Below are 17,902 nucleotides of genomic sequence, written 5' to 3' on the forward strand. Positions count from 1 at the left end.
GCAGTCTCTAGAGCTGCTGCCCACGGCATCTTCCCTCCCCAAAACAGATGTGCCCAGCGGTGCTGCCGACTTTGCAGGATCTGGCCTTCCAGGGCTTGGGGGGGGGGGTGCCAGGAACAGAGCCCTCACCCGGAGAAAGGTCTCCTGGGTGGAGAGGGGTTCTGGGGGTCTCCCTTGTGACTGGGATGTCAGCATCTTGCGCGGTGCCACCGCATTTGTCACCGAGCTGAGGCTGGATCTTCTTGTCCCCTGGGACCTGGGCTGGCGTCAGGGGAATGCCAGAATGTGGGGCGCCAGAAAGCCCGGGAGAAGCCCTGGATGTGTGAGGCTGCCTTGTTCCTGGGGGGAGCTGTCACGGCACCTGCTTGTTTACGGATTCTGCCGAGGGCTGAGCCATGTGCGTCCGGGGCAAGTCTGCCTTTTTCTCAGACAGTAGGCAGAAACCTAAAAGCTGCTACCTCTTGAAGCTGGGGAGACAGCAAGGGCCTAGGAGGCTGATTTGGGGTTGTTCTGGGCCCCGTTTGCAGGAGAGGAGGAAGCGAAGTCCTTGCTTTGTCCCGAAGCCCAGCACAGAGCCTGGCCCAGTAACCAGGTGCTGACTTGGGGGAACAGCATCTTTCTACGGGGACACCTTCCCTCAGCCCTGGCTGGGCTGCCCTGTCCCGCTCACAGCTCCGTGGAAGGGGCAGTGCCCTGCACGTAGAGACCCCCACCCCACCCTTCCCTCCACCCTTTCCAGAGCTGAGCCCCGCTCTGTGGGCAGCTGATACCGACAGACCCGAGCGAGCCCCTGATGCAGGCCAGCGTGCCTCCCGGAGCTTTCCAGACAAAGCTGGGAGGCGGCTGTGCCTGAGCATGGGGCGCCGCCAGGCCCCGCCCCCTGCAGGGTAAGCCTGCCACCTTAGCACTTTTACCATTTCAGAGTATTTTCCAGGTGTGTTTGGTAGCCTGGAACAAACGTACTGCCTCGCAGGCAAACCCAACCCACGAATTCTTGGGGTTAATTACGTCTCCTTCGTTTGAGCTCAGCAACCTTCCCACAGGGATATAAAGGGCTGTGTTCCACTAAGGCATTCAGTTGCTTCCTTCAACTCCTGACGCCCCGTGGCCCCTGCCTGCCTCTCACCTTCTCCTCTGGCCAAGCTCCTCACCATGAACAGACAAGTGTGCAAGACATCCGGAGGCGGCAGCCTGGGCTTCTCCGGCCGCTCTGCCGTGGTCTCTGGCAGCAGCGGCGGCGGCAGCAGCAGCAGGATGAGCTGCGTGGCCCGCTCAATGGCAGCTGGCGGAGGGGCCTCTGGGTTCCGGGGTGGAGCAGGTGGCTTTGGCAGCCGCAGCTTGTACAACCTGGGGGGCCATAAGAGCATCTCCTTGAGTGTGGCAGCTGGTGGCTCCCGGGCTGGTGGCTTTGGGGGAGGGCGAAGCATCTGTGGCAGTGGCTTTGGAGGTGGCTTTGGGGGTGGCTTTGGAGGTGGCTTTGGGGGTGGCTTTGGAGGCGCAGGTGTATTTGGAGGAGCAGGTGGCTTTGGGGGAGCAGGTGCATTTGGGGGAGCAGGTGGCTTTGGGGGAGCAGGTGGCTTTGGTGGCCCTGGTGGCTTTGGTGGCCCTGGTGGCTTCCCTGGAGGCATCCAGGAAGTGACTGTCAATCAAAGCCTGCTGCAGCCCCTCAATGTGGAGATCGACCCCCAGATTGGGCAAGTGAGGGCCCAGGAGCGGGAGCAGATCAAGACCCTCAACAACAAGTTCGCCTCCTTCATTGACAAGGTAACCAAGCTCCTATTCCTAGACCGGGGACTTGGAATTGGACATTTAGATACAGTGTTTAAATGTGTTTCTAGCTCAGCTGGGCTGGAGAGGGAGAGTTAGGAAGAAGTCTAGGGTCTGGGCTGATGGATTTGCCCACATGGTCGGGGAGATCAGGGAGATGTAGAGAGACCACTGGGCCCTGGTTGGAGCCCAACACCACCAGGTCTGGCTGGTCTGAGCTGCTCCCAAATCTCCCACCTGCTGCTGTCTCCAGGCCTGGGCTGGCAGAGCTGGGTCACAGCCACTGCCAGCGCGGGGGCTCACCTGGAGCTGGGGCTCATCACACGGGAAGCCGTCCTCTGCGGCTGTTCGGGGGCTCTTTCTCCACCTGACCTGTGCCAGGGAAGGGGGCCAATGTCCCCTGGGGAACGGATTACAGAGGCTTTGGTGGAGACCCAGGCCCAGGGGTCTGCCAAGAAGTTGGCAAGCTTCGGCAGTCCAGGACGGCCCCCCGTGGGCTGCATCCATTCCAGCCTCCAGGAAGGGGCAGCCAGCGTCAGCTCCCAGCACTTCCCAGCCTTTGGTGGACCGGAGCATCAGCCCTGCTGACTCTGCTGAGGTTTTGTGCATTTCTTGAAGCTGGGACAGAGTCACAGTGTCCCCAGGAGCCCCACGGAGTTGCCGTTACAATCCTTCCTGCTCCAAGCAGGACTGGCTTCCCAGGGCTTCTCCAAACATGCCACACCTGCTGCGCTGTGACCATCACCCATCTCATCACCCGCTCCCCAGCTGCAGCAGGAGCCACGGTCTCATCCTTCCCCGGCCTTGGTGCTTGGGGGCAGGAGCGGCAGACACGGGCTCCTGCCTGAGCCAAGGCCCCCTCTGCTCCGCCACTCTCACTGCTGCCTGACGGTGCTGTATTCCGTGTGCTGCAGGTGCGCTTCCTGGAGCAGCAGAACAAGGTCCTGGAGACCAAGTGGGAGCTGCTGCAGCGACAGGGCCCCAACTCCGTCACAGGCACCAACAACCTTGAGCCGCTTTTTGAGAATCGCATCAATTTCCTGCGGAGCTACCTGGACAGCATCCTCGGGGAGAGGGGCCGCCTGGACTCGGAGCTGAGAAGCATGCAGGACCTGGTGGAGGACTTCAAGAAGAAGTGAGTGTGGGGCAGAGAGGGAGGGGAAGACACCCCCCGGCCACCCCGTGCTGAGTCCTGGCACTGTCTGTTCCCTGCTCCTTGACTTCCTGGGGGACAGCGTGGGTCAAGGAGGCACGCCCTCGGGAGCCGGCTCAGAGGAGGAGATCCTGCTTCTGCTCTAGGGACTGGTCCATTCTGGGGCCACTCTTGGTCCAGGGACCAGCTGTCCCCCCCACCCCCACCCCCTGCCAAGGTTTCCTGGAACCAAGGGATTTCCCGGAATGTAGGACTTTCAGTGCTAAGGCCAGGGCACTTGGCTTGGGCAAATCTGCCTGGTTGGTCCTCCCTGAGCAGTGAGGCTGAGCCTAGCACAGGGGCGGGACTGGGGTCGCCAGATGCAAGACATGAGCTTGTTGGGTTTCTCAGAGCGGTGCGGCAAGGAGGGCAAAGGTGAAACTCAGCTTGGCTGCCTCTGTTTTTCTTTCTTTCTTTCTTTCTTTCTTTCTTTCTTTCTTTCTTTCTTTCATTTATTTATTTGAAAGTCAGAGTTACACAGAGAGAGAAGAAAAGGCAGAGAGAGAGAGGTCTTCCATCTGCTGGTTCACTCCCCAATTGGCCACAATGGCCAGAACTGTACTGATCTGAAGCCAGGAGCCAGGAGCTTCCTCTGGTTTACCACATGGGTGCAGGGGCCCAAGGACTTGGACCATCTTCCACTGCTTTCCCAGGCCATAGCAGAGAGCTGGATCTTAAGTGGAGCAGCCGGGACTTGAACTGGTGCCCATTTGGGATGCCAGCACTGCAGGTGGAGGCTTTCCCCGCTAAGTCTGTTTTTCAATTGCAGGTATGAAGACGAAATCAACAAACGCACAGCTGCTGAGAACGAATTTGTGACCCTGAAAAAGGCAAGGACTGTGGCGTGAGGAGCTGGCGCGTGTTGGCTGGGGTGGGGAGCTTGCTGCAGGATTCCAGATGGTTGAGGGGGTCAGGAGGGGGGATCTTCTTACTCCACAGGCACAGAGTTGCCGAATGCAGGCAGCAGCCAGGTGCACCTTGGTCTGGGCAGCTCATGGGTCTTACGTATTAGGGTAGAATGGGACCAGTGCTGACACTGAGAAGGGACCAGCCCCTCAGGTGGAGGTCAGCCTCGGCCAGGAGGCCACCAGCATGGGTCCTCCTGCCGTGCGGCACCTGCGGGTTACTGTCCTTAGGCTCTTAGGCTCTTGTCTCTCCCAGGACGTGGACGCCGCCTACATGAACAAGGTGGAGCTCCAGGCCAAGGTGGACTCCCTGATGGACGAGATCAACTTTCTGAGGACCCTGTACGATGCGGTGAGGATGTTACCTGCCCAGGGGGGGAGGGGGAGGGGCAGACGTCCTCAGCTCTTAGCTGGGCCTTTTGGGATCTGACAGAGACGAGATCCCGGGGTAGGGGTTCTGCTGGATGGATTTCAGACCTGGGCTTCTCCAAGCAGCCGGGGCAGGGTGGGGCTGACGCACACTTGGAGTCCATGAATAGGACTGTCCATCAGGGGTCACTCTGGGTCTCGGTGTGCTTGCAACGGGGACTCTGGCAGTGAAGAGGTCCTCCCTGTGTCGGCAGGAGCTGTCCCAGATGCAAAGCCACGTCAGCGACACGTCCGTGGTGCTGTCCATGGACAACAACCGTAACCTGGACCTGGACAGCATCATCGCTGAGGTGCGCGCCCAGTACGAGGACATCGCCCAGAGGAGCCGCGCCGAGGCCGAGGCCTGGTACCAGACCAAGGTGGGCGCCTGGGATCTCTCAGAGGATCCACCGAGGGGTCTCCAGGAAGCTGTGGCCTGCTGGGTGCTGAGCTCCTGGTGGTCGCTGGGTGGACCCCTCCAGGTTCTACCCTCCGGAGACATCTCTGTGATGCCTCTGTGATGGCTGCTCAGTTGCAGAGCCTCCTGTCTCTGGGGGCTGTGCTGTGCCCCACCAGGCCCTGTGGGGTCAGCTCCAGCTTGCGCAGGGGCCGTAGGGTGGGTAGAACCTTCCATCACTGTGCCCAGATGTCCTCACCCCGGTGATGCACACTCCAGGTCACTTTAAGCAACGCTTGCTCAGCATCTCAAGGTTCGGGGCGGTGGGGGTGGGTTGGTGACTCAGGGGTCCAGAAACAAGGCAGAATGCCCTGTCTTCCCTGTGGTCCTCTAGCTGGGAGAGCTGCAGACCACGGCTGGCAGGCACGGGGACGACCTGAGGAGCACCAAGAACGAGATCGCGGAGATCAACAGGATGATCCAGAGACTGCGAAACGAGATCGAGAACGTTAAGAAGCAGGTGGGGTGAGGGAGCCCCGGATGTGGGTGCCTGGGCTCCCTGGTGATGGGGTGGCAAGGAGCTCAGGACTCCTAGCCTGGAATGGACTCCCAAGGTCAGCTCTGGCCGCACCGAGCTCCAGGGCATTAAAAGACTAGGCCAGTCTGGAAGGTTGCCTGATTGGGAGGTGGGGGAAGGGAAATAGCTCCATGGATGGGGGTGCCAGCAGAGGGGCAATGTTCGCCAAGTTTCACACGGGATAATCCGTTGTAAGATGCTGAGGGCCTGAGACCTTCTTCCCCATCTCATCCCTCCTACCACCCCCGAACGCCCCAGAACGCCAGCCTGCAGACGGCCATTGCAGAAGCCGAGCAGCGCGGGGAGCTGGCCCTCAAGGACGCCAACGCCAAGCTCCAAGAGCTGCAGGCTGCCCTGCAACAGGCCAAGGACGACCTGGCCCGGCTGCTGCGGGATTACCAGGAGCTCATGAACGTGAAGCTGGCGCTGGACGTGGAGATCGCCACCTACCGCAAGCTGCTGGAGGGCGAGGAGAGCAGGTGAGCCCGCAGGCGTGCCACCTCCCTGACCCCGGGGAAGGAGACCAGAGGCTTGGTGCACGCACACACAGCCCCGCCCTCCATGGGCTTTGCAGAGCTGCACCTGCCTTTCTCAGCCCAACAGGTAACCAAAGCTCGCGGCTGCAATGGTCCTTGCCCGTAGGAGGGTGGGGGGAACTTTCTGCCTAGTTCCGTCCTGGCTGCTGTTGGTGGCCTTGAACCCTGGACTTGCTGGGGATGTGCTTTGTGACGGAGCTGTCTTACTCTTGCTCTCTCAAACAGGATGTCCGGAGAGTGCCAGAGTGCCGTCAGCATCTGTAAGTGGCCTTGACAGTGAGAGCCGAGCCTCAAACATGCGGGTTCAACCAGAACCACATGAGGGCGGAGGGGCTTTCTGGGGGGAGGGGGGGGGCTGCAGGTAGGCACCTGCGATTATCCTGGGCGCAGGGCCCTTTTATTTAGTGTGGATGGCTGATGGTGGGGGTGGTATCCAGAGGGAGCCCCTGAGCGAGAAGATAAACTCCTTGGAGGTCACTCAGGGTTGGCCTTGTGCAGAGGGGAGTGGTGGCGGGCTCATGACGACACCACAGGAGCAGGGAGTGTGACATTATGAAGGCCGGCGGTGACCACGGGACGAAGCTGCCCCCAACCCCTCTCGGCCGCCCTGCGCCACGTGGATCATTAATTCTCACCCATCACCCACCACTGTCCTCTCCTCTCCCCCTTCAGCTGTGGTCAACAGCAGTAGCACGACCTCAGCCGCCGCAGGTGGTTACGGCGGCGGTTACGGCGGCGGCTACGGCGGCGGCTTCGGCGTGGGAGCCGGTGCAGGCAGCGGCTTTGGCCGGGGAGGAGGCAGCGGATTGGGCGGCGGCAGCGGATTGGGCGGCGGCAGTGGATTCGGCGGCGGCAGCGGATTGGGCGGCGGCAGCATTGGTTTCAGCGTTGGCAGCAGCGGGTTTGGCTCTGGCTCTGGGGGTCGCAGCGGAGTCAGCCTCGGAGGCTTCAGCTCCGGCAGCAGCAGCCGGGGCAGCAGCGTGAAGTTCTCCCAGTCTTCCCAGCGCTACTCCAGATAAAGACCACGCAGCCGCGCGGCCACCCCCGCACGCCCCTGTCCTCAGCTGGCTCCTCCTTCTCCAGCATCGGGCGACCCCTTCAGAACCATCCCCCCCTGCTCCCCCAGTGAGCTGCGCTTTGTGGCTGGGGGGCGCCTCCAGACCCCGCCCTGGGCAGTCCCACCTGTGGGAATTTCAGGGCATTCTCTCTCTCGGGCTGCAGCCTGTGCACCTGCGGTCGTCCAGGTGCGGCCTCGGAGGCCAGCTTCTGCTGCCCTGGGGTGAGGTGCACCCCAGTCCTGATGTGTGTAAGGCACAGTCCCCCCTGCTCACCCATCCTGTCGCTAATAAAGTGCATTGTGGTTCCCACCATGCCTGCGAGTGTTCTCTCTCTGTCTCTGCACCGGCCTGGCCTCTCCCACGTGGCTCTCTGGTCCACAGAACAGCTGGCGGGCTCCTCCCCTCTCCCACTCTCCCTTGGCTGGCATTGAAATGGACAAGGTCTGGGTCATTTCTGCCTTGAGCACTCCGGGAGGGTGAGGGCCATCCCAGGGGCTGTGTGGCCTTGTGGTTCTTGGTGGGGTTGGGTAAGATCTGGGCCACGCGGGCACCCCTGTCCTCTCGCCTTCTCCTGTTTGTCTTGGGATGGAGGTGCTGGTCCCCACGGCAGCCTGTAGGCTTGCAGCCGTCAAGGGCCCCCTGGGCCATGTGAGCGGCTGCGACCGCAGGCGCAGGGATCTCCCAGGGCAACCTGTCTCAGAGGCTGACCCCCTTGGGGGAGACTCAGCCACAAAGGGCTCCATGCCCATTCACACTTCCTGCCTTGGAGCCCATGTCAGGTGCTCTGAAGACCCTACAGCCAACTGATCCTATAAATCAGCATTTCCCACGGAGGCCTCCTCCCTAGGAAGCACCGATGAACAGTCTTCAAAAAACACCTTGTGGGACTGGCGCTCTGGCTTAGTAGGCTAAGTCTCCGCCTGCAGTGCCAGCATTCCTTGCGGGCACCGGTTCGAGTCCCAGCTGCTCCACTTCCGATTCAGCTTTCTGTTATGGCCTGGGAAAACAGTAGAAGATGGCCCAAGTCCTTGGGCTCCTGTATCCACGTGGGAGACCCAGAAGAAGCTCCTGGCTCCTGGCTTCAGATTGGCCCAGCTCCAGCCGTCGCGGCCATTTGGGGAGTGAACCAGTGGACGGAAGCCCTCTCTCTCTGTCTTTGTCTCCCTAGCCTCTCTGTAACTCTGGCTCTCAAATAAATAAATAAGTCTTAGAAAAAACCCAAGCACCTTGCACCTGAGCACCAGGCACGTGGATTGGGGCCCCCAGGAGCATGCACACCAGCCCCCAAAGCTCTGCTATCCTGGCCTCTGCCCTTCACCAGGAGCCTCGCCCGGGCTGGGTGTGAGACACCATCAGGTGCTGTCCAGAGGTCGTGGCGGGAGGAGTCCAAGTCCTTTCTTTGCAAATGAGGGGACTGAGCCTCTAAGAACTGGAGAGCCTGGCCGAGAGCCTTCCAGCTCATGAGGGCCTGAGCTCAACAGGTGGACCCGAGTCTTGGGAGTCCCGAGCTGCCTCCGCTTCCAGTTCGCCATCTTCCAGTCCTGCCCACTGCCTGGGCACCTGCACAACACACAGGCGGCAGAATAGCAGATGTGTACCCAGGCCTGGGATGCAGGATTTCCATCCCAGGCCCCCAGCTCCAGGTCAGAGACAGAGAACGGAGCCAGCTTGTAGCCGGGCAGGAATCTGCCTGCCACTCACCCTCTGGTGACCCAGGGCAGATTTCGATGGAGGTGGGTGTTGGTGGCAGCTGCCTCACTTGTGTCTTTTCCAGCCGGTCTTCCTTGGCAGAAAGGGGGTGGGAGACCCAGGGCCTGAGCCAGTTCAGGCCAGCTATGGGCTCCACAGCGTCAGGATGGTTTGAAAGCCTTGGGATGCAGGAGTTGGTCCAGAGATGGTGGGGAGGAGCCTGGTGTCCAGAGTCAGCGGGGTGGGGGTGGGGGCAGTCAGCCAGCCAGGAGAAGTCTTCCGGAGCCTTCCAGAAAGTTTGTAGCAGAGCAGTCAAGGATATATATATATATATTTTTAATTTAAAAAATTTATTTATTTTTTTGACAGGCAGAGTTAGACAGTGAGAGACAGAGAGAGAGAGAGACAGAGAGAGAAAGGTCTTCCTTCCGTTGGTTGACCCCCAAATGGCCGCTACGGCTGGCGCGCTGCGCCGATCTGAAGCCTGGAGCCAGGTGCTTCCTCCTGGTCTCCCATGCAGGTGCAGGGCCCAAGCACTCGGACCATCCTCCACTGCCTTCCCAGGCCACAGCAGAGAGCTCGACTGGAAGAGGAGCAACCAGGACAGAATCCGGTGCCCTAACCGGGACTAGAACCCGGGGTGCGGAGCCGCAGGCGGAGGATTAGCCAAGTGAGCCACGGCGCCGGCCAAGGATATCTTGTCCCATGTCTGCTGGCCTCGGGTCCCTTTCAGACAGTGGCCCCTGCCCTTTGCTGCTGCTCCCTGGACGTCAACCCACGCCCACGGCCTTTGTACATCCTGCGTGGGCGGGAGACCCCACTACCCCAGTAGCCCCCTAGTGGCGGGATGGGACCCAGGCAGCTTCTTAAAGCAGAGCTCGGCTCAGGAGGGGTGGGGGGCTATTTCTGGTGGGTGCCATTGTCCCAGAGGAGTGACCACAGCAGGTGGCCTGGGTACCAGGACCTGAGACTGAAGGCGCTTACGCTATGGTTGGCTGGCAGCCTCAGCCCAGCCCTGATCATGTCTTTTTTTTTCTTTTAATATTTATTTATTTATTTGAAAGGCAGCTTTACAGAGAGAGAAAGAGAAAGAGAGAGAGAGAGAGAGAGAGAGAGAGAGAGAGAGAGAGAGAGAGATCTTCCATCTACTGGTTCACTCCCCAGATGGCCGCAACGGCTGGAGCTGTGCCCATCCAAAGCCAGGAGCCAGGAGCTTCTTCTGGGTCTCCCACATGGGTGCAGGGGCCCAAGCACTTGGACCATTTTCTACTGCTTTCCCAGGCCATAACAGAGAACTGGATCAGAAGTGGAGCAGCCGGGACTTGAACCGGCGCCCATATGGGATGCCAGCACTGCAGGCGGTGGCTTTACCCGCTATGCCACAGCACCAACCCCTGTCTTTCATTCTTTCCCTGTAACTCTGCCTTTCAAATAAATAAACCAAATCTTAAAAAAATTTTTTTTTCTTTTGCTTGCTCTGCTTCGTCCCACAGTTTTCTTCCTTGCTCGTGGAGTGGCACATCCTCTTGCATGGACACAGAGGACCCAAATTCTGCCTCGTCCCACCCTGTCTGCCTGTGCCCCTCCTCTCGCCCCCCCCCAGTCCCGCCCCGCCCCGGAAGGAATGCTCCGAAGAGCACAGTGAGCCTGCTGACTCACCGGATCACACTGCCCTGGACATGCCAGAGAACCAGATGTGCTTTTCGATTTCCTTCTGCGGCACAGGCTGCGGGCCAGAGCAAGTACCAACGAGGTGGTGACACGTGTGCGGAAGACTCAATTAAGGAGACTGCTGCAGTTTTCGTGCAAGAAACTGCAAGCAGCCCAGCGACCTGTCAACGGATGCTCCGGACCTGACTGCTGCGGGGGAAGCTTGCGTGTCCAGCTTTGGGCGGGCTGCGGGTAGATCTCTCACACGACTCTGGCCTTTGTGCCGAGAGTGCGTCAGCCCATCGCTAGGGATCTCAGACCCTGGGATCTGCACTGCCGTCTCTCTGCCCAAGAATGCACATTAGCACAGGGGCATTCCCCCTGCGGACAACAACGAGGAAAACGGACGCCAGCAAGGATCTCGGGGTGGCTGGGAACAACTCCCATAGGTTCTGCAAATGCTGCTTTACCCATTCAAGCCCTCTGGCTTGCAAGCTGCACAATGCACATCTCTGAGCTGCTGATCACCCCAACACCCCAGGTGGAGCGGTGAAGGGGAGTTGGTTCTTCTGGGAAACCCAGGGAGGTGTGGGGGGAGCAGGCTGGCACCATCTGGGATGACCTTACCACGTGGTGCCGGCTCCATCAGCCCCTGGAGACGATGGGAGCAGGAAAGAAGGCTGTGGTGACAGAGCTGTAGTTCTTAGCAGGGGGTTTTGCCCTCTAGGAAACAGATGGACAAAGCTGGTGACACTCATGGTTGTCACAATTGGAGGGGGGTTACTGGTGTCTCGATGCTACCAACCAACCAGTGATGTACACAGGAAAGGCCAGTGTCACGGGGCCAGCCTTTGGTCCAGCAGTGAAGAGAACTGCACCCCATAGTGAGGTACTGGGTTCGATTCCTGGCTCCAGTTTCCCGCTAATGCACCTGGGAAAGCAGCAGAAGAGGGCCCAGGTGCTAGGGTCCCTGCCACTCACATAGGAGATTCAGATGGAGCTCTGGCCTTTGGCCCAGCCCAGTCTTGGCTGTTGTGGGCATTTGGGGAGTGAACAAACAGATGGAAGGCTCTGTCTCTCTGTCTCTCTCCCTTGCTCTGTCATTTCACAGAACAACTATTTTTTTTAAAGATTTAAAGATTTATTTATTTGAAAGTCAGAGTTACACAGAGAGAGAAGGAGAGGCAGGAGAGAGAGGTCTTCCATCTGCTGGTTCACTCCCCAGATGGCTGCAGTGGGTAGAGCTGTGCCCATCTGAAGCCAGGAGCCAGGAGCTTCTTCTGGGTCTCCCACATGGGTGCAGGGGCCCAAGGACTTGGGCCATCTGCTACTGCTTTCCCAGGCCACAGCAGAGAGCTGGAATGGAAGTGGAGCAGCTGGGACTCAAACCGGCGCCCATATGGGATGCTGGCACTGCAGGTGGTGGCTTTACCCACTATGCCACAGCGCCAGCCCCTTAGCTATATTTTCTTTCTTTCTTTTTTTTTTTGACAGGCAGAGTGGACAGTGAGAGATAGAAACAGAGAGAAAGGTCTTCCTTTTGCCGTTGGTTCACCCTCCAATGGCCGCCACGGCCAGCGCGCTGCGGCCCGCGCACCGCGCTGATCCGATGGCAGGAGCCAGGTGCTTCTCCTGGTCTCCCATGGGGTGCAGGGCCCAAGCACTTGGGCCATCCTCCACTGCACTCCCGGGCCATAGCAGAGAGCTGGCCTGGAAGAGGGGCAACTGGGACAGAATCCAGCGCCCGGACCGGGACTAGAACCTGTGGTGCTGGCACCGCTAGGCGAAGGATTAATCTGTTGAGCCACGGCACCGGCTTAACTATATTTTCAAAATGATGCATTGCAGGGCCTGCTCTCCAGGCTAGAGAGGAAGGCCCTGGTGGAAGGGCCGGACGTGCCTGGTTTACCTCTGTACCCCTCCGTGGCCAGCCCGACACCTGGCACAGAGCAGGTGCCAGGAGCCTCCCTGAGTGAATGAGCAATGTGACTTTGAAGAGGGCAGTGCGGGCTCTAAGTTGCAGTCCTGAATCCCCAGCAAAAGCAGTGGGATTACACAGAGCCCCTGCTCCTGGTGCCAGGCACGCCCCGGCATTCTGCACCTGTCACTCACTTAATCCTCATGCTGCCGCAGCAGGCAGGCGGTAATTATCCTGGCTCCCGGGAGGAGGGCGTGGGCACCAGGGGAGGCAGAGGCCGTGCCTGCTGGGGAGGGGCAGAGCCAGTGCACTAACCACTGTGCTATGCTGCCCGGCGGGGCTGGCTGACCTCTTTCTGGCCTCAGGGCAGCCCCTCAGAGGTGTTCTGTGGCCCTAGCAGGTGGTGCTAATAACTCGGGAGCCTTGAAGAGCCAGAAAGCAACCCACCAGTTCCTACATCAGTGGAAGAGGTGTCCTCCATGGAGGCCCACGCTGGGGAGCCCACCTGCCCCTCTGGAGGGTCTGCTCTCCTGCTAGAGAAGCCGGAGAGGTTGGTGGTGGGACTACCTTGGTAACAGTGGGCGTTTCTCTTGGATGTCAAGGAGAATTCAGAAGGTGTGAATCTGCTCTCATTCACACACATTGATGTTTCTAGGCAGATGGACCCATCACATTCTTTGGGTGGGGTGGGGTCTTGGTTAGTTTATGGGCTTTCGTTTTTTTTTTTTTTTTTAAAGATTATTTATTTGAAAGTCAGAGTTACACACAGAGAGAAGAAGAGGCAGAGGGAGAGGGAGAGGGAGAGGGAGAGGGAGAGGGAGAGGGAGAGGGAGAGGGAGAGGGAGAGGGAGAGGGAGAGGGAGAGGTCTTCCATCTGCTGGTTCACTCCCCAATTGGCTGAAATGACCAGAACTGTGACTATCTGAAGCCAGGAGCCAGGCGCTTCCTCCAGGTCTGCCATGCGAGTGCAGGGTCCCAAGGACTTGGGCCGTCTTCCACTGCTTTCCCAGGCCACAGCAGAGAGCTGGATCGGAAGTGGAGCAGCTGAGACTAGAACCGGCACCCATATAGGATGCCTGCACTGCAGGTGGGGGCTTAACTCGCTATGCCACAGTGCCGGCCCCAATTTATGGGCTTTCTAATAATTTGTTTATTTGAGAGGCAGAGAGACACAGAGAGGGATGCAGAAAGGGAGAGAGAGAGAGAGAGAGAGAGAGACAGAGAGAGAGAATCTCCCACCCACTGGTCCACTCTTCAAATGCCTGCAACACCCAGGTCTAGGCCAGGCTGAGATTGAGATAGGAACTCCATCTGTTTCTCCCACCTGGGTGGCAGGGACTCAGCTCCTTGAGCCATCGCCACTGCCTCCCAAGGTGTGCATGAGCAGGAAGCTGGAGTCGGGAGCCGGAGCTGGATGTGGACGAAGGGCGCTCTGAAGTTGGATTTTCTGACTCAGGTCCCTGCGTGGCGACTGAGCTGATCTGGACTTCTAGAACATGAATGGAAATTCTGGGTTTGCACAGCGTTGCTGACACGTGAGAACGATGTTTGCACACAGCCTGAGTCAGTCCCTGTGTGCCGGCGGTCTCCAGATTCTCCTCACAGATGGGAGATAGGAGGGAGGGTTTGAATGAACATTTGCCGACTGCCTGCTTTTGAAGCTGCTGAGCGCTGCGGTGGGAAACACTGGCTGGGCCAGGCAGGTGCGGGGGTTTCTGTGCCAACTCCCAATGCAGGTGTTCCGGCACCTTGCAACTTTTTGCACAAATGGTCACAGATCTCAAGGTGACATCAGCCCTGCAACCAGGCTCCTCCTCCTTCTTCAGCCTCCAAACTAACACCTTTTAGGAGGGCTTCCTGCACCGACATTGGCATCACAAGAGCTGCCACGTGCTTGGCACCCACCCTGGGCCTTACCATGACCATTACCGCCCATGGTACCCGCTGCAGCCCCACGAGGAGACCGTGCCAGCTCCCATTTGCAGCACAGAAAACCTGAGGTCCCAACGGTGAAGCAATACACCCCAATGCTGCGCAGCTGGAGAGTGGGGCTTGAACATGAACTTGAACTTGAATGCAGCCCCGTCTAACTCCAGCGCCTTCCTGCTTTCCGTTCCTTCCAACTGCAAGGGAGGAGAGGCTGTTGCTGGAGTTCCAGAAAAATCCAGTATGCCAGTGAGGAATGGCTGGCATCCAGAAAGGCCCAGCAAGAGCCGCGGCTGGTGGGAGACGTGTGCGGACAGTATGGACAGTCCTCAGGGCTCCTGCCCGTTTGCTGGTGTCCTAGTGCCCATCTTTCTGCCTCCTCAAGGCCAGCCCTTGGTCTGCTCCCAGCTTCCTGCATTCCTGCTTAGAGCAGATGCCTCCTCTCCGGGCATGGGACAGCACCCTGGACCTCACTGTGGTGGTCTGCCTGCCCCCTCTTGTCCAGGCCGGCATGAATGTGTCCCCACTAATGTGTGAATGGGGCTTCAGATGGAAAGATGTTATTGCTAAGTGTGTTTGGGGAGGTTTGATTAAATAAAAGTAAAATGATTTCTATGGGGCTTTGTGGGGCTTTTAATATGATACTGACATTTGTTAAAATCCCAAGAAAGAGGGGCTGGTGCTGTGATGACAATGATAGTAGGATAAGCCTCTGCCTGCAGTGCGGGCATCCCATATGGGCGCCGGTTTGAGCCCTGCTGCTCCACTTCCAATCCAGCTCTCTGCTATGGCCTGGAAAAGCAGCAAAAGATGGCCCAAGTGCTTGAGCCCCTGCACCTGCGTGGGAGTCCCAGAGGAAGCTCCTGGTTCCTGGCTTTGGATTGGCGCAGCTCTGGCCATTGCAGCCAATTGGGGAGTGAACCAGTGGATAGAAGATTCTCACTCTCTCTCTCTCTAACTCTACCTCTCAAATAAATAAATAAATAAATAAATCTTTAAAAAAAGTCCTGAGGAAGAGCTGTGGAATTTTCGTCCTCCATAAGTACTTGACTTAGAACCATTTAACCAAGACTCTCTTAAGGGATAGGATTCTGTCCTTAGACTAGCCTGGAGACAGATCCAAATGCCAGATAAAGATTTTTCTAGAGAGTTACTTATTTAATTTATTTTAAGGAGAGAGAGAGAGAGAGAGAGAGAGAGAGAATCTCCCTTCTGCTGGTTTACTCTTCCAACACGTGGGCTGAGCCAGGCTGAAACCAGGAGCTAGGAACTCAATCCAGGTCCTCCACATGGATGTCAGGGACTCAAATATTTGAACTATCGCCTGTTGCCTCCCAAAGTCTGCTTTCACAGGAAGCTGGAATTGGGAACTGACCCAACACTTGAACCCAGGCACTACAATATGGAATACAGGTGTCCTGAGAGCTGTCTGTTTATTTACTTATTTTCATTTTATTTTGAGAGAGAGAGAGCGAGAGAGAGCGAGCACTCCCATTTGCTGTTTCTCTCCTCAAATGCCCACAATAGCCGAGGCCGGGGGCCCCAGACTCCCTCTACCCCTCCCATGTGGGTGGCAGGGACCCAAGCCCTGCCTCCCGGGTGCGCATTAGCAGAGAGCCAGAGTGACGAGCAGAGGGTAGCAATGAGGGCAGGACTGGCATGCACGGTGATTGCTAACAGTTGAGACTCAGTCACGGGAAGATCTAGTTGTGGCTAGATGTCGGTTTTTGAGAACAAATCAGCGGTGATTTCAAAGTGGGGGCCGTGAGCCTGCAGGTCTCAGGAGGGAGGGGCTGTCACCTCAGAGACGCAGCAGATTCCCCGGGAGAGGGAAGCAGCTCCCTTTGACCCGGAGGTCATGATTCACTGCTGCACCCACAATTATCCTCGAGCAGCCCCTAATCCCTCTGGCTGCAGCTGACTGGCAGAGGGCAACTTGGTTAGAGGAAGCGATTCCATCTGGCGACAGGTGCCCCTGCCTATGGGCGGGGAAGTGTGCGCTTGGAGCGCTCAGCCCCCAGCGGGGGATTAGAGCCCAGACAGCTGGCAGCCGGTGCTCTTCGGCAAGACCCCAAGAGGCTGAGGGAGATGCTCCGAGGAGGGCTCTTCCTTGGGTGTTTCCAGCCGCTTCACTCAACTGCTGAGAAAGCAAACCCCACAAGCAAGCTGATGTGCGCGCAGGCTCTGGTGACGGAGCAGGGGAGCCCCGTCCAGCGTGTGAGGCTGTGACCATCACCTTTCACCATCCAGCTCTGGGTGGCAGAGAGGAGCCGTGTTTAGGGGGCGGCCCCTTTGCTGTCCTGGCACAGCCCAGAGCGGGGGCAATCAGACACCAGCGGCTGCCCTGGCTTGCTTTGGGCTCTCACCTGGGCTGCAGGTGCATCTGGCTCAACTGTCTTCCCAGGGAGGACATTGGATCTTTTCTTTAAAGGCATTCCAAAGAACACAGCCCGGGGCCCACAGGGAGGGCCTGGAGTCAGCTTGATGAGTGCAGCAAATGTCGAAGAAGAAGAAGACCCTGGGGCTGACACCCCTTTGTGACGATAATGTTGATTTAAACACGTAAACATCTGTGTCAGCAAGCGGGTTGGATGCCTCCTTTTACGAATAAGGAGAGAGAGAAAAGCTGGGTATCTTCTCTAGGGTCATCACATGGGGTGGGATTTGAACACAGGTCTTCAGAATTCCACAGCTACCTGGCTCTTGTGTGGTGCTTTGCAGTTTTAATAAGACAGCTACTGGGGTCAGCGCTGTGGTGTAGTAGGTTAAGCCATCATCTGCAGTGCCTGTATCCCATACGGGTGATGGTTTGAGTCCCGGCTGCTCCATTTCCAATCCAGCCCCCTGCTAATGCGCCTGGGAAAGCCGTGCAGGATGGCCCAAGTGCTTGGGCCCCTGTACCCATGTAGGAGACCCGGAAGAAGCTCCTGGCTCCTGGCTTCAGCCTGGCCCAGCCCCAACTGTTGCAGCCATTTGAGGAATGAACCAACAGATGGAAGGTGTCTCTCTCTCTCTTTCTCTCTGTAACTCTGCCTTTTAAATTAATCAATAAATCTTAAAAAAAAGAGACATTTACTGACAATACATCCTCCAAAGTTCACTGCCAATCCAACAGACAGATGAGATGTTAAATCGTGGCCCAAGGTCATCCCCTCCAACTCCATCCTAGGGTGGGTCTCGCTCCCTACCACCCCTACTTGGCTTTCTCACCCCCCCCCTTCCTCCTCCTCTCCCTGCTCTTTCTTCTCCTTCTCCCCCAGCTTCCTTTCCTACCCATTACCTGGGGAGTTTCCTCGGGGTACAAAGTCATTTGAGAATGGTTAGGGACCAGCACACAAGACATTCTCCCCTGCCCCCAAACAGTCCTCGCTTAGCTGCACATAGAGTGCTTACAGTGTGTCAAGCACTGTACAAAGTGTTCTATATTTATTTATTATCTGATGCTCATGACAACCCGATGAAGTATCTACTGTGATTAGCCCCATTGGATAAAGCGGCTAAAGTCAGACACGCCGAAGTGCGGTCGCTTTCGCAAGGTCAGAGAGCCAGTGAGTGAGTGGTGGTGGGGCTGGGACCCAAGCAGGTGCACTGGCTCGAGGCCAGCCGCAGAGCAGAAGGTTGAAAATGTACAGCAGAGCCCTTGCAATCGCTCACCTCAAGGGACTTCATAGCTTTCTAGAGCTGTTGTCTGCTTGTCTAGAGCCATCAGAGAGGGGGAGAGGGAGAGAGAGAGAGAGAGAGAGAGAGAGAGAGAGAGAGAGAGAGAAACTCACTGCCAGTGAGCGTGGAGTTCCGGAGATAGACCAACCACCTACTTCCTGCTGAGTGGAACAGTTGTCCTTCCTGCGCCTGTTGTACCGAGTGAATCTCGTATGCAGC

At 57.9% G+C, this 17,902-nt stretch overlaps 1 protein-coding gene across 1 annotated transcript; it reads left to right on the plus strand.

Annotated features, from left to right (window-relative positions):
- The first annotated feature begins 1,152 nt into the window (after positions 1–1,152).
- KRT3 (keratin 3) lies at positions 1,153–6,801 on the plus strand. Its single transcript, XM_062202173.1, has 9 exons — positions 1,153–1,764; positions 2,682–2,902; positions 3,729–3,789; positions 4,121–4,216; positions 4,488–4,652; positions 5,064–5,189; positions 5,505–5,725; positions 6,008–6,042; positions 6,455–6,801. The coding sequence occupies exons 1-9, from the start codon at positions 1,153–1,155 to the stop codon at positions 6,799–6,801; spliced, it is 1,884 nt and encodes a 627-aa protein (XP_062058157.1).
- The last annotated feature ends 11,101 nt before the right edge of the window (positions 6,802–17,902 follow it).

Source organism: Lepus europaeus, chromosome 10 (genome assembly GCF_033115175.1).
Source record: "Lepus europaeus isolate LE1 chromosome 10, mLepTim1.pri, whole genome shotgun sequence".
NCBI lineage: Eukaryota > Metazoa > Chordata > Mammalia > Lagomorpha > Leporidae > Lepus > Lepus europaeus.

Bases quoted from the DNA above. Each gene is read 5' to 3' on its own strand.
- KRT3 (XM_062202173.1), top strand. From the start codon at position 1,153: ATGAACAGACAAGTGTGCAAGACATCCGGAGGCGGCAGCCTGGGCTTC. The intron at 1,765-2,681 runs GTAACCAAGCTC...CGTGTGCTGCAG, and splicing joins TCGCCTCCTTCATTGACAAG to GTGCGCTTCCTGGAGCAGCA. The intron at 4,653-5,063 runs GTGGGCGCCTGG...GTGGTCCTCTAG, and splicing joins AGGCCTGGTACCAGACCAAG to CTGGGAGAGCTGCAGACCAC.